This window comes from Pseudorasbora parva, chromosome 6 (assembly GCF_024679245.1).
Source record: "Pseudorasbora parva isolate DD20220531a chromosome 6, ASM2467924v1, whole genome shotgun sequence".
Taxonomy (NCBI): Eukaryota; Metazoa; Chordata; class Actinopteri; order Cypriniformes; family Gobionidae; genus Pseudorasbora; species Pseudorasbora parva.
Genome location: NC_090177.1, coordinates 49740005 through 49755685, shown reverse-complemented (window position 1 = coordinate 49755685; position 15681 = coordinate 49740005). Strand labels below are relative to the sequence as shown.

The window sequence follows — 15681 nt, the reverse complement described above, 5'->3', positions numbered from 1 at the left end:
GCTTGTTATAACTGCATGATGTGGTCAGGTGGCAGGGCGTGGCCCCTGCATCCAGACGTTTCTAAACGACAATGATAGCTGCCTTTTGTGTAAAGCAAATATGTTTGCAGGCAAACTGGTCAAACTGGTGTTAGGAGGCCTGAGTGAGGTGCTAGCAAAACTGACGAATGCAGCGACTTGAATGGGGTCTGGCTGACAGTGTGTGGCTCAAAAGTTCAGAAATAATATTGTTTTACATATTTTTATGTACTTGTTGTATATCCGGCGTTGTTGTATTTTGTTAGCAATCTTGGGCATGGGTTCAGGGGTTAGTATGGCATTGGTCATTTTTGGTTTTCGGCATCACATTTTTGTATGTGTAGGGGTGTAAATTCATAACAGCCAGCTGAGTTTATTTGTGTAGTCCAGTGCCATATACAGTATCTTAATGGCCGTTACTGTTCTTTCCTAAAATAGGCCATTTAAAGAGAGACATCCTCACTCTTCTTCTGTGTGCACTGTTGTCATATGAACCACAGGACATTTTGGCTCTCATAGCAGAATATGCTTGCCTAGGGTCATTTCACTGTTCAGAAAAAGGCACTGATAGTGGTACAAGGTTTGTTTACCTTGTGGAGTATTATAAGAAACTCAATTCTGAATCTAACAATTGTTATAAATGAGTTAGGAATAGTCTCTGCTCCTTTGCACAGGATTCAGTTGGATTCTGAGATATTGCGTGGGCAAGTTGCGACCTTTATTACCCGTGGAAGGTGTAGATGTAATTTTAGTAAATCTTGAGGGGGGGGGGACCTCCAGTTGTAAAAATAAATCCAACTTTGTCTGCAGAGGCAGATAAGAGTGTCCAAGATTTCCCCAATGATTTTGTTTCCTGTGCGGTAACTCAAGCCATGAGTACTGGAAAGAATATATCCCATGATAAATCTTCCTTTGAGTCGGTCAGCTTGTCTTTGCTGCCTTCATTGATTTTGGAGAGTTTTAGTAAGACATGCCACACTTGTCAAATGATAGGTAAACCAAATGTTTTGGCTCCTGTGCCGTTGTTTCCCATTCCTGCTGGGAGCAATCCTTTTGAATATCTTCCTGTTGACTGTTGGGCCATTAAATCAGTCGAAAGCAGGTTCTAACTATTTATTCTCAGATGACTTGCTATCCTGCAGCCTATCACCTGCGAACACTTTTGTCTGTGGTAAACATTCTGTCACAATTTAAGTTTTTGGTATTCCAAAAGTTGTTCAAACTGACAGAGGAACCAACTTTACCTCTCATAGGTTTGATCAGGTTTTGCAACAACTGCATGTGAAACATAACAGTAGTGCATGTCATCCTGAAAGCCAGGGAGCTCTTGAACATTTTCATCAAACATTAAAACAACTGTTGAGTGGGTACATAATGAAATGAAAAAAGACTGGGAAGCGCGACTTGGTCAGGAGAGCACTGGTTTTAGCCTTAATGATTAAGTGTTTGGTCACAAGGTTAGAGGCCCGTTGTCACTTCTGATGGATAATGTGAATGAACCTGAAATGCCTGTAAATCTCTTGGATTATGTTAATGGTTTTCAACATAGATTATATCTGGCAGGAAAATTGTCCAGTGAAAATCTAGTCAAAGCACAGCTGAAAATGAAGAGCTGGTTTGATCGTCGGTCAGAGTGTCGCAAATTTAGTCCCAGAGAAGTTTTGACCTTGCTTCCTGTTATGTCAAGTCAACTTTATTTAAATAGCGCTTTTTACAATACTGATTGTTTTAAAGCAGCTTCACAGTGTCAACAGGAAAATAATGCAACGCCCTTGTGAAACGGTGATGTTATGTATAATGTGTTAAGAGCTCGCTCAAGTACTGGGGAGCTAAACCATTTAGTGCTTTGTAAGTAATAAGTAAGATTTTAAAATGTATGCTGAATTATTTAACCGTTTTAATTACCCTTGTTTTTATTTTAATTCTTACACATGGTATTCTTATTTCTCATGCATTTGTTACCACTGTTTTAATTAATTTCTATGTAAAGCACTTTGAATTGCCATTGTGTATGAAATGTGCTATGCAAATAAACTTGCTTTGACTATTCTAGGTAGTTTTTTTTGCCCAATAATTAAAAAATCTGTTGTTTCCTGAATAAAGTTGCAGGAAATTACTGGTCATCCATTTTCTTATATCAGCTCTGCATTCTGTTAATCTTGTGAACTGGTAGGTTTCGTCAGAGCGTGAGGAAATATAGAGCTGAGTATCGTCAGCATAACAATGAAAACTAACGCCATGTTTCCTAATGATATCTCCCAGTGGTAGCATATACAGGGTGAAGAGCAGCGGTCCTAACACTGAGCCTTGCGGTACCCCATACTGAACTTGTGATCGGTGTGACATCTCTTCATTTACTGCTACAAACTGATAACGGTCAGATAAGTACGATTTAAACCATGCCAAAGCAGTTCCACTAACGCCAACATAACTCGAGTCTATTCAGAAGAATATTGTGGTCGATAGTATCAAATGCAGCGCTAAGATCGAGTAACACTAATAGAGAGATACAACCACGATCAGATGATAGGAGTAAATCATTTGTTACTCTAATTAGAGCAGTCTCAGTGCTATGATACGGTCTAAATCCTGACTGGAAATCCTCACATATACCATTTCTTTCTGAAACAAAATAAAAAAACACTGCCTTTTCTAGTATTTTGAGGAGGGTCCATCTGCGGCTTGGGCGTTCCCGTCATGAAACAAGAACGCCTATTGGGCGTTCCTGGTAGCATCTCATCTACCAATCGTGATGAGTTTCGCATGGCATACTGGATATGATGTCATGATGTCAAGCTTTCAGACGGAAAATCTATCACACCATTTTCTCATCCATTTATTATCAGGTAGCTCACTAAACGTAAAAAAAAGAAAGAAAGAAATATTGAACTAAAGCCTAGTCCCAGGCTAACATGCATGTTTGAGCGGTTTTAACTGAAAGCAACTTGCATCTTAAAACGTATTACAAAACTTTTACTACTTCGGTGGATGAAGGCTGTGGATGAAGAAAGCTGTAGTTTGTGTTCTTATTTCTCTTTCTTTCAGTGCTTGTTCATGGACATCAAACTAATATTTAAACAACATTATATTAACTTTAAGGACATTTTTATGTTCTTGAGAAGATTATAAATCAATGTTGAACTGTTCATCAAAATGAACCCTTAATGCATACCTCGGGTCGCTTCCCTCATCCTCCTCATTCATTTTTTTAAAGTTAGACATCAACCTTCATAGTATTCCTCAGTTAATCCAGTTGAAAGAATATAACAAGAAAATAATAATAGAATTATAACTGAATGCCTGTTTTTCCACTAGTTTTTGTCAAAATTGTATAGGGTCGCTAATGACCCGAGGTGTGTAAGATTGTACGTATTTTTTATTATTTTTTTTGCAAAATGATAAATTAATCTATGATGACAAAAAAGGTGCCATTCACATTTATTCCACAAGGTGGTGATGTTAATCTGCAAAATTTGAAATGGCTCAGTGATTTACTGCAGAGAGCGAGTACTGAACACAATCAGATATTAGTGTCACTGTCACTGATGATGGATGTGCTCAAGAAGCTGTCAGGGATCAAAATATTGATTTTGAAGACGTTGAAATGAGTTTGGAGAATATGAGCAGATGCTGAATGTCAATGAGTGTCATTTGAATGTCATTTGCTACACAAATATACTTTTTTGTATAATAGTTCTATCTATTGATGTATTCGACAGGACTGTTAAACAGATCGTAAACTAATGAAGACGGAGATTGTGAGCGCTGTGTGCTCTGGTGTTTTCAGCAATAACGTCACTTCATAGTGCCTACGGGCGGTGTGAATGCAACCCGGAAAATGGCCCCAGGGGAACTCGTTCTTATAACTAAAAAACCCAGTGCAAAAGGGGCTAAGGAAAGAGTGACCCAAGAAAGACACAGAGCAATGATCTACTTTTATCCCTTCTATGACCATGTGACAACTGACCGATCAGCAGATTACAGCTTTCCATTCCTCTAGGAATTCCACACGGAACAGCAGAAGTCTTCGATATCAAGCCTACAGAGGTCATTGACATAGTAACCATTTGCAAACAAATATTTTGTTGTCCTTTATCCTTCTCTTTTTATTTACCACACTTTTAAATAGATGCCATTTGCTTTGATATTTCTAGGAAAATGCGATTCCAACAGGTGTGAGAGTGGCTTCAATGACTCTTTTGGTCACCAGTTCTGTCTGCCTGTCTCTCTGTGGCCTCTTGGCATCTCCTGCAGGTTTCCAGTCCTAGACTGACAGTGACATTTGCTCTCTGTGTGTAGCTCTTCAAGAGCTGCGGGTTTCCATCTGCTGTCTCACATATTCACGCTTTCCATATGTGGCAAGCACGAGGGACAGACAGAAGAAAAGAGTTCAGGAATGAAATTAATTGAACTCTGAAGGAAGAAGAACAGTACATAAAGTTGAATTTCACCCAGAGAATATTGTTAGCGCACAGGCTCCCCACTAAAGACAGGAAGACAGAGACATGGGTATTTATGCAAAATTACAAACATTTATTATACATTTATAAAAACCTAACATACACAAAAACAAAGAGGAAAGGCCCCAAACATTCAAATACAATGTGAAAAGAAAATGATCTGCAGCCTCTGTGAAACGGTGCCCTCGCATAAGATCACACTCACAGCACAAGAGCCCCGGTGAAGTGTTCAGCCATGGCACACACCACCAAAGAAGAGAGGGGAGCAGTCCACTTCCTCAGCCAAAGAGGCCGCAGCCCTTCAGAAAAGAACACACTCTCCACACACACACACACACACACTATACAGGCCTTGATATAAACAAGGGTCTCAAACTCACGGCCCATGATGATATTGTGTGGACCCCTGCTTGACATCAAATTTTAAAGTTAGTTCGGCCCACAAGTTGCTCTGAAACGCAACTATTCTTTGAGTGGTTGCGTGTGCCGAGCTTGCTGCCTCACTATGTGTGTGTGTGTGTGTGTGTGTGTGTGAGAGAGAGAGAGAGAGAGAGAGAGAGAGAGAGAGAGAGAGAGTTTGCCCGGCCCTCCCTCTTGCAGTATAATTGGTTGACACCGCGTGATTGACAGGAACAGAATGTGAGGCTGATCAGACTGTCGAAACAAATGTTGTCTAATCAAAGTAGGCGGGGAGCGCATCAATCTACCGCTTCATTTCGTTGCAGAGAGAGACTTTCCGGTGAAAATCACAAAACAAATACACACAAATGTGTCCCTGCTCTTAATATACAATCATAAATGAACATTTTTGATCTTAATGAAGAAGAAAATAAAAACGATATGAGAGCGGATTAGTACTCGGAGTCTTTGAGCATCAGACCCTTAAGGAATAATGACAGCTGTATATATTTATTCACTAATGCGAAGAATCTCTGGACTATAATATATTTGACACAAATATAATGCAAATAGTGTTTGCAAATAGTCCCAAAATAATTGTTTTCCAACTAGAATTAGACCTAGAATTTCCTTCACTCTTCTGTTTCTTTATGCTTTATAAAAAGAAAGAAAATGGTACCCCATATTTCCAGCTCATTACATAATGTTTTAAATTTTATAGGCTATATTTTCAAAAATAGAGTCGGCTCTTTAGATATGCTATCAGCTTCTGACGCTCATCTAAAAGCGTAAAACCATTCATGTTCAGGAGGAATGTTCAAATTCAGAGGAACAGAAGAACATTCATGTTGAAGAACTGTTAGTAATAAAGCTTGAGAAGACTGGATCAGTTGTGCTCTTTTTTTTTTGGAAAACTTGAAAAACATTTTTTGTGAAATACTTGATGTGTCCCCGTCTGACCCAGAGTCGTCTACCTCTAATGGCCACCAGGTAAGCTGAGTTTGAGACCTCTGATATAAAACCTTAATAGGCCAGTCCAGTAAAGGAAATAACAATTATAATACAAACAAAGGCAAGTCTTTAACCAAAATCCAAAAAAAATAAAGATATACGTGTATTTTATACACATACACACAACCAAAACGATTGCATTCGATTAAGCGATCAACATGCAAAATAAGTCAAAATTATATATCTATAACAAAACAGTTCAAACATTATACAAAAAAAAAAAGCAACACATTTTTTTTATCCTATTGCAAAACAAGAAGCTCAAAATGACACAGGAAGAAAAAACCAAACAAGCAGCTCACCAGGCAGTTCGTCGTCTTAAATATGAACAAAGCATCCAGTGAGGTGACTTGTGTACAGCAGGGAATGTGTGTGTGTACACTGTAAAAAAATACCCATCAAATTTACGGTAAAAAACCGGCAGCTCTGGTTGCCAGAACTTCACCGTAAAAAATACGGCAGTAACGTTTTAGGTTTTACGGGACAACAGCATATAATTTAAAGGTTTATAATGTGGTAATTACGGTTAAAAATTGTTTATTTTACAGTTAAAAACCCTATAATTTGAAAGTTTATACTGAAATAATTATGTGTACATAGTACACTATAAAACAATAATGGTAAAAAAAATGTATTGAACTGAAATATTAAATTACCGACTTATTGAAATGCTAATATCTGTTATTTTCCTTTTATATAATTTGACAATCACCAATTTTAGTGGTGATGAGAATCACATGATGAATCAAAGCTCATCACACGCAGCTTTTGGAGGAACAATATTAACATATAGAAGGTGCACACACAAACACTAAACACCAAACACCATCATGGTAGCACACATGATGTTTTAAAAATGCAATAAACATTAATTTAGCAACATTAGATGTAACATAAAACCTTAATGTACATAAGTGATTAGAAAAAACTAAGAAGAAACAGTTAATTCAATGAAAATGCATCAAATGCGAAGTGCCATGTGGGGAATTCTGGGAATGTCAATTTACGTTTTTTCACTGTTAATTACACAATGCCCTGTTCTTTTTCACTTCGTAAAACTGTAAATTTAACGGTATTTTACTGTAAAATAAAATAAAATGTATAAATCTTTAAATTATATAGTTTTGAACTGTAAAATAAATGTTTTTTAACCGTAATTATTACATTATAAAACTTTAAATTATATGCTGCTGTCCTGTAAAACCTTAAACGTTACTGCCGTATTTTTTACGGTAAAGTTCTGGCAACCACAGCTGCCGGTTTTTTACCGTTAATTTTATGGGGATCTGTAAAAAGTGTACACTGTAAAAAAACTACAATTTTTTATTATTTTTACAGGAAAATGCTGGCAGCTGTGGTTACCAGAGAATTATGAAACTATGCGCACAATGAAATTCAAAATTAGGCGGACAAGTACAAGTCTGTGGTTAGAGGAGGCACAGTTTTTTTTATTATTTTTTTGTTAAAAATAAATAGAAAACCAGTAAGTATTACAATAAAATGTAAAGCATAAGATTTATGTATGTAAACTGCATATGCATTTCCAATAAATTTGGATTATTTTTACATAGACAAATTAATAAACTGAAGGTGATTGATAAATGCCAGTTATACGTAAATGAAACAGTTAGGAATTATGTAATAGTACACAGAAAAACGGCAATGTTAAATGAACACTTCCTAGTGTTGATGTGTGTGCTCACTACTGAGTTAAAGTACCATTGAAGCAGTGTTGAAGTTAATGAGATAATTAAGAGATGATTGAGAATTAATGATGAACACCTGATGATAATGAACAGAATCACTGAAGGAAAGAGAAACACGAGAACTACAACTGACTTCAGCCACAGCTTTAGATGAAATCAACTGAAGATAAAAGAAGACATTAAATCTCTGAAGATCTCAGCAGAGGATTAAACAACTGCACAAACAGCATTACCAGCTTCACACATTACTAACCAAACTGACTTTATTGTTGTAATTTCTGTTTTAATTAAAATAATAGTTTTTTTATGAAGTCACCATGATGGTGAGCTATGTTTGCTTTAGTTGGGCTCTTGACCCTTGACTCTCCAACATTAGTTTTCTGGCTGCTTAACCTGTGTTTATAAAGCACTTTGGTTATGGCATGGAAAGCCAAAATCCATGGTCAGGTGATTTGGCTCTTTAATGATGATTATATAATCATCATGTAGTGGCTGAATCACTAAACTCATTCAGATTCTGATGCTCTGGTTATAGAGGTAATGTGTTAATTGTGTAGTATGTGTAATAATAGCCATGTGGTTTACATTATAAACTCATGCATCGTTGTGGCAATCAAACAACTTGCAGGACCAAAAAAAAGGTTTAATCTACAGCATTATTTAGACAAACACAGACATCAAGAATCAGTGTGTGCATCTCTACAATGGTGACAAAAAAAAAAAATCACAATTCAGATGCATAATTTATTCATGCTGCAATGCATGCTGGGACCCATTGGAGAGTTTTGATTGGTGGTACCCAGCATGCACTGCAGCATGAAGCTCTTCATTGATTGTCACCATTGTTGAGATTCATACACTGCTTCTTGATATCTGTTTGTGTCTAATAATTGCCATAGATTAAACCTTTTGTGCACTATTTTTTTTTTTTACATTCTGCATATTAGATTGTCACAACAGCGCTCATGCTATAGAACCAACTGACCACTATTATGATAAAACAAAATTAATAACACATAAACAGAGTCTTAGGCTCTGAACATGACCAGTGATCACTAGATGATGATTATATAATCATGAACTAAGAGACAAATCATCTGACCATGTTTCTGCTTGGCTTTCCATGCTGTAACAAAAGTGCTTTATGAACACAGTTAAAGCAGCCAGAAAACTAATGTTGGAGAGTCAAGGGTCAAGAGCCCAACTAAAGCAAACACTTCTCACCATCATGGTGACTTCAAATAAAACTATTATATTCAATAAAACATCAACATCCACAGAAATAAAGTCAGTTTGGTTAGTAATGTGTGAAGCTGGTAATGTTGTTTGTGGAGTTTTTTAATCCTCTGCTGAGATCTTCAGAGATTTAATGTCTTCTTTTATCTCATTAACTTCAACACTGCTTCAATGGTACTTTAACTCATTAGTGAGCACACACATGAACACTAGGAAGTGTTCATTTAACGTCTGCGATTTTTCTGTGTACTATTACATAAATCTTAACTGTTTAATTTACGTGTAACTGGGATTTATCTGTCACATTTAGTTTATTAATATAATTAAATAAATCTTACCTGTTTCATTTATAAATGATTTACAAATAAGATTTATCTTACTGATTCTTAGTAAGTTGATTAATTTGTTTGTTAAACTTACATAATCCAAATGCATGGAACATTTATATGCAAATCAAATACATGTTTAGACATTTTTTAAGTGCATAAACGTGTAAAGTGACTTACATTTTTAAGAACAACTGACAAAAATTTTAATTGTCACAATATTTGCATGTCAAATTAACAAAATAGTTTTTACAGTATTTTCTCAAAAAACTTACAGGTTTTTAATACCAATATTTGTAGTTTTATCAAATAAATTTTATTAATCACATGTTGTAAATATAACAAAATATTCTGTTTAATAGTTAACAAAAGTTCACTGTGATTCAAACAAAAAAATATTTGCTTTTGGGTTTTCTATACTTTTCTGTTGGGATTTTACATTGTTTTTCTGTAAATTTCACGGGCATAAGGTTAGATCTATTGCAGTTATTCACCGTATATAGTAAGGAAACTTTGTGTTAACCAAATAACAATTTTTAACTGTAGCATTTTTACAACCTTTGACCGTTAAAATCACGATCATTTTTTACAGTGTAATTTAAGCGCGGTAATATCAGAAGATCATTAAAACAGCCTATAACAAAACAGGACAGCAGCACCAGGCCAAAGAATGCAAACTTCACCAAAGACGCTCAAACCTAAATGCGGACGCAATGATGTCACGACAAATGGCTCATCATGCCACACAGACATGGAGAAGCCATAATGATCTGGGCTGTGTGTGTGTGTGTGTGTGTGTGTGTGTGTGTGTGTGTGTGTGTGTGTGTGTATGTGTGTGTGTGTGTATTAGAAGAATATAGCCATACTATATTATAGCAGCATGCATTGTTACTATTATTAATAACAGAACTGACATATGGAATTTTAATGAAAAAATAAAAACAACCTTTAAATCTATCAAATCTATCATGTGAAGCATTTATGCAAAATATCAACCTTCAAGTCTATAAATTGCTTGTTTATATCTGCCCTTGGCTCCTTGACCCAGATAACATTCCCAGGCTGTGGAGGAGAAACATGAGTCTACTGACGCGATCAGAATCTAATGCCTTAAGCCATCACATGCTCCAAGCACCCAAGTTTCTTATGGCCCAGAGAGTCACACTGGTAACCCAAAGCTTGCCTTTTAAAGTGTTTTTTATTTTTTTTATTTTTATTTTTTTTTTTTAAAGAGGATGAAGACCACAAACACGTTTTTTTTTTTTTTTTTTTTACCATTTTAAATGTTTGGCCTTCAAATCTAGTCACTTAATAGAACTGAGCCAGAGCTGCAGTCACAGTGTCCTTATGAAGGCAAGGTCATCCCAGCACAGTGTTGAGTTTTGGAAAGGCCACTGGCTCAGGGTCAGTGGAAAATGTAATTTCTTTATAGATGTTTCAGGTGTGATGTGACTGAGAACTGGAGATTTCATCACAATAAAGCAAGAGGAACATTTATTAAACTGATGCCATGATGTTCTTTAAAGTCGACACAAAAGGGTGTTTATGGCGATCACCTGTTTTTTTTTTTTTTCAAAGAAACTGAGTGATACAGGCTGAAGTAAGGGATAGTGGAGCAAGGGACTACATTAGATGACTTGCGACGTGATCTTATTGAATGCAAGAGGTAAAAATAGCGTTATGATGATAACGATGTGAGCTCGTGAGGCACTGATATTTTTTGCATACCTGACTACAGCATAAGATCCCACATCAACAGAGAGACAACAGAAGTTAAGCGACAGATTTGATGCAACTTGTCCTGGTTTTTGAACAGAAATAAGGATATATTTGACATTTTGACATATTTGCTCTTTACAGAAACCCGAAGACACAATGGCAATGGATCAGCAGTGTCTTCAGAGGGGAAGTTCATGGAGAACAGCCAGAGAGGATGAAAACACTAATGGTGAAAATGGATGGATAGATGTGAGCAAAGGCGAGGATGATGAGAAGAATTCACTGGAGGGATATAAGCAGTCGGAAGGAGAGGAGCTACAAGTAAAAGCACATGAAAGTGAGAACGCTGTTGATGATGGTAAAGGATGTAGTGTTTGTTTTCCTTTTTTGCCTGCCAACAGTGACTTTAGACCTCTTCCAAAGCCAAGCAGAGTCTTCATGTGTATAAACACTGATAATGCCAGTGAAGAAGGGGATGCCAATAAATTTGACAGTAATGCAGAGAATGCTGATAAATATAACAACCAAACTAATGATGAAGGATATAGTAAAAATGTACCAGTTAGGTCTACAAATGGTGACAGTTTAGTTGCTGCATGTAAACATAAAGATAAAGGCACTGAGGAAGAGGACAAAGAAGAAGATGAGGATGAATATGAAGGACATTGCAGTTCTGACAATGCGGATGATTGTGACTTATCGTATCCCAGTAAGCTATACTCTGATCCTGCCTACCCAGCTGCGGTCTTCGAGGCTCTGCAGAACATGATGTTGTATTCGGTTCTCACTGACTTGACCATCTACACAGAGGATGGATATCAGTTCCAGGTTCATTCTATTGTCCTGGCTGCAGTCAGTTCCCTTATTAAGACGAGGCTCAGACAGAAGCCTAGACAAGAACGGATCATGGCATTGAGTTTGGGGCCCGAGGTTCATGGTTCAGGCTTGGCTGCAGTGGTGGAGTTTGCCTATACGGGGGACATCAGCATTATGAACAAAGACAATATGGAGTTGGTTTGGACTGCAGCTGTTAGCCTGGAAGCTCAGAGAGTTCTGGAACTCTGCACAGAGAAGAAACAAAGAGAACAGGGCGAAGCAACTGGGAAGAAAGAAGACCGAAAAATGATTTCTGCTGAGGAACAAATGAATGATAGTCTACAACATATTAGACAGCTGTGGACACAGAGCGTGGGATGTGATGTGGAGCTTCATGCAGAGGGAAGAGTGTTTCATGGTAAGATGGAAGTTTGAATTTCCTATGCATACATCTAGATGATGCTTCATGTCATAATTTTTTCTTTATTTCCCACCCTCATGAAGCTCACCGTGTGCTCCTGGTTGCCAGCAGTGACTTCTTCAGAGGAATGTTTACCAGCGGGATGAAGGAGAGCAGACAGGAATCTGTGTCTCTGCTGTTGGTCAGGGCTGCCTTCTTTGAGGTCCTCCTTCATTACAGCTACAGTGGGACTCTTGCTCTTGGATGGGACAGCGTGTTTGAACTCACCTGTACGTCTCTTCAATTACAGTTTCAGACTGCCTTTTCACTATGCCTTAACTTCCTGGAACAAAAAATAGATGCTTACAGCTGCCTGGACATTGTATCTTTCGCAGAGGCCTATGGGATGGCTGATCTACTTGCACTTGCCGATGACTTCATCTTGAGGCACTTTCAAGATGTGTCCATAACTCCTAAGTTCCATGATCTTCCTGTAGAAAAATTGAAGAAGTACCTTCAAAGTGATTCCCTCTGCATTCCCTCTGAGTTGGCCGTGTTCAAAGCAGTCATGACTTGGATTGAAGCCTTTCCCAGAAAACGGCTGAAACTCGCCAGGGAGCTGATGGGAACCATTAGGTTTTCCCTCATGACCTTTAAGGAGTTCAAAGAAGTCAAATCTGTAATGACTTGGCCGAGCATTGGTGCCAAAAATCTCTATAAGTCTCTCCATAAGGAGTTCTCCAGTTCTTCAGATATCTTGTCAAAAATCCGGATCTACAAGCCTAAAGACACTCTAGTCCTTGTTGGAGGTGAGAGAATCACTGATAATTTTGATAAACGTAGACCCTGCAGAGAAATGTGGTTTAGCAATTCTTTGCAGAACCATGTTGGATTGGTGAAGAAAGTAGAGTGGAGAATGCTGGGAACTTTACCCGAGACACCAAGATTCAGTCATGGAGTTGGGGTGATGAGGGGGAAACTTTACGTAGCTGGTGGACGGCATTATTATGGCAAAGCTGATACAATGAAATGCACCTACATGTAAGATGAAATATGAGGCGTCTACTGTCTAACCTTGTCCCAAGTTTACCTCTTTTATGCTATGGATTCCTTGTCCAATTTTTGATATAGGTATGATCCCATCCAAAACTCTTGGCAAAGGTTGGCGGATATGCATGAGAGAAGAAGCAGCTTCACTTTAGTCATCCTGAATGATAAACTATATGCTATTGGAGGAGAGAGAGACTCAGAGGTCAACATGGAGACTGTAGAGGTCTACTGCCCCAACACAAATTCTTGGAGGTTAGTACAGTCAATAAATAACACACAACATGAGCTGTTGTTTTTGAAACAACATGTCTAGAAAGTAATTACAGGCCAAACACAGCTGCAAACTCTAACTTATGTCTGAATGTTGAACCCTTACCCTAATATTAGATTTGTGTAAGGATAAGGTTAGGCACCGTATTTAACTTTACAAGTTAACAAGTTTAACATGTTTGTGAGTGATAGATGTACTGTTTCTACTGTACTGTCTAAAGGTCTAATCTTCACAAAATGTTTTCCAGCAGTTTGTGTCACCAGGAACTGACCGACAGCCAGGGTAATAACATTACTTATGTGTCTTGTATGTCTATGCCTCATATCCACATTAATTGCTTAACATGATTAATTATAAAGGTTGTTTAAGGACTAATAGCGATGCTGATTCCGAATCATGTCCTACTTCAGTAAATGGTAGGGGTGTAACGATTCGTTTTAATGATTTAATTCGACTGAAATAAATCAGTCACACTGAATTACATTTTTGGCTAAGAAGTTACTGAATCGATTTCAAGTCACTGAATCGTTTCGGATCATATCGTTCTAAATGAACAAATAGCGTCCTTAAATCGTATCGACAACCCTAATTTGCGATACGAATCGAATCGTTGTTAAAACGAATCGTTACACCCCTAGTAAATGGCTTTGTTCAGAGTCGGATAGATTTAAATATCATAGAATATATTGCAAATGTATTGCAAAAGTTAAACTTTTCTTAATAGCATGATTATAAGAATGATTGATGTTGGTAAACCTGGTCCCTCTCTTCAAAGCCTTTCTTTTTAATTCTCTACTTCTCCAGTTTTGCCTGCCCATTAGACCAAGCGCTATACTGTCATGCAGCCAGTGTATGGAATGGCACAATCTTCCTATCCGGAGGCTTAAACAGCCAGTACCAATGCCTGTCGTCTATGATCCTTTACCACCCAGAACAAGGATCCACTTACCTGGCTGAGATGAGAAATGACAGAGCGCTGCACTGCATGGAGACCCTGGGTGACCGTCTGTACGTGGCTGGTGGGGTTTCATGTGATGCTGATGGGCATCTGGTAGATCAATTAGCCTGTGAGGTCTATGACCCTGTGGCCAACTCCTGGAGTGCCATTATGCCATTCCCAGTGCCTCATGTTGGGTCAGCATCAGCAGTCTTAGAGGGGATGGTCTACATAATCGGAGGCTACTGCCATGACAACTATAGTGATACCAAATCAGTGCACCGCTATGATCCTGCAACAGAACGCTGGGAGCACATGAGCATGACACCAGGCCCAAACACATGCATAGCTGCCTGTGTGCTGCCCATACCTTCTCACCTTAGAAAGTAAGAATACAATACAATTTAAATACACTAGGGCTGCACAACATATCGTTTTAGCATCGATATTGTGATGTGTGCATCCGAGATAGTCAGTATAGGGGTCGTAGTTGATCTGTGATCCGTACAGGCTAACTGCACCCCAGTTTGCCGCATGTGATTCACGGATTAGTTGCAAAGTTTAACCATCGTAGAGTGAAAGTTTATCATTTGCACGTGTTTTTACGTCCTGTCAGTTTAAACATCTTGCAAGCTTGAACTCTGTTTTCTGACAAAGAGCAGCGCAGACACATGTGAACACCAAATTAATTTCTATTCCTCTTCTTTTTGAGCTCAAATAGGCACATGCAAGAAAAATTAAAGGTGCCCAAGAATGAGTTGAAACAATATGTTAAATTGTACTCTGATATCTACACAGAGGGTATGTGGCTTATTTAAGGGCAAAAAAAAGTCCAGATCCAGTTTTACAGGTCCATTTTCATCCCTATAAATTGTCCCTAGGACGTAATGCTCTGTTATTGCCTTATTTGGAAGGGTCATGAATATTAATGTTGAGCTCTGCTCTGATTGGCTTATTTCAGCAGCTCACAGCAGTTCCGCGAAGCGGCTCGTGAGTCCTGACAGAACACAGACCGACTGAACGACACTTTAAGCAAAACATCTCAAATGGAGATTGATCTAATGCAGCTTACTTGTTTATTGGTGTTTTCAGATCATCCACCCGCGAGAAAGAGCTCGTATTTAAATCCCCCAAACAGAGCTTTTCTGTGAAAAGAACTCATATACTATCCAGTGTTTTACCTAAAAATGTCCAATCTGGCAACCATATGCACACAAGCTCTCTCTATCTCGCGGATGATCTGAAAACACCAATAAACAAGTAAGCTGCATTTTATCAATCTCCACTGACTGTCGTTTTAACTTATATGGTGGAAAAGGTGACGTCTGCTAG

At 38.0% G+C, this 15681-nt stretch overlaps 1 protein-coding gene across 1 annotated transcript; it reads left to right on the top strand.

The window, feature by feature from the left end:
- Positions 1-11031: 11031 nt before the first annotated feature.
- Positions 11032-14739, top strand: LOC137079492 (kelch-like protein 33). The gene is made up of 5 exons (XM_067447448.1): positions 11032-11384; positions 11586-12109; positions 12196-13132; positions 13223-13393; positions 14217-14739. Exons 1-5 carry the CDS (start codon positions 11032-11034, stop codon positions 14737-14739), a joined length of 2508 nt encoding a protein of 835 aa, XP_067303549.1.
- Positions 14740-15681: the final 942 nt, after the last annotated feature.

What these genes read in the sequence shown, in the direction of transcription:
- LOC137079492 (XM_067447448.1), top strand. Translation starts at nt 11,032, where the DNA reads ATGGCAATGGATCAGCAGTGTCTTCAGAGGGGAAGTTCATGGAGAACA. An exon ending in GACAGTAATGCAGAGAATGC is followed by an intron (nt 11,385 to 11,585) that starts TGATAAATATAA and finishes ATCGTATCCCAG; the next exon opens with TAAGCTATACTCTGATCCTG. An exon ending in ACAATGAAATGCACCTACAT is followed by an intron (nt 13,133 to 13,222) that starts GTAAGATGAAAT and finishes TTTTTGATATAG; the next exon opens with GTATGATCCCATCCAAAACT.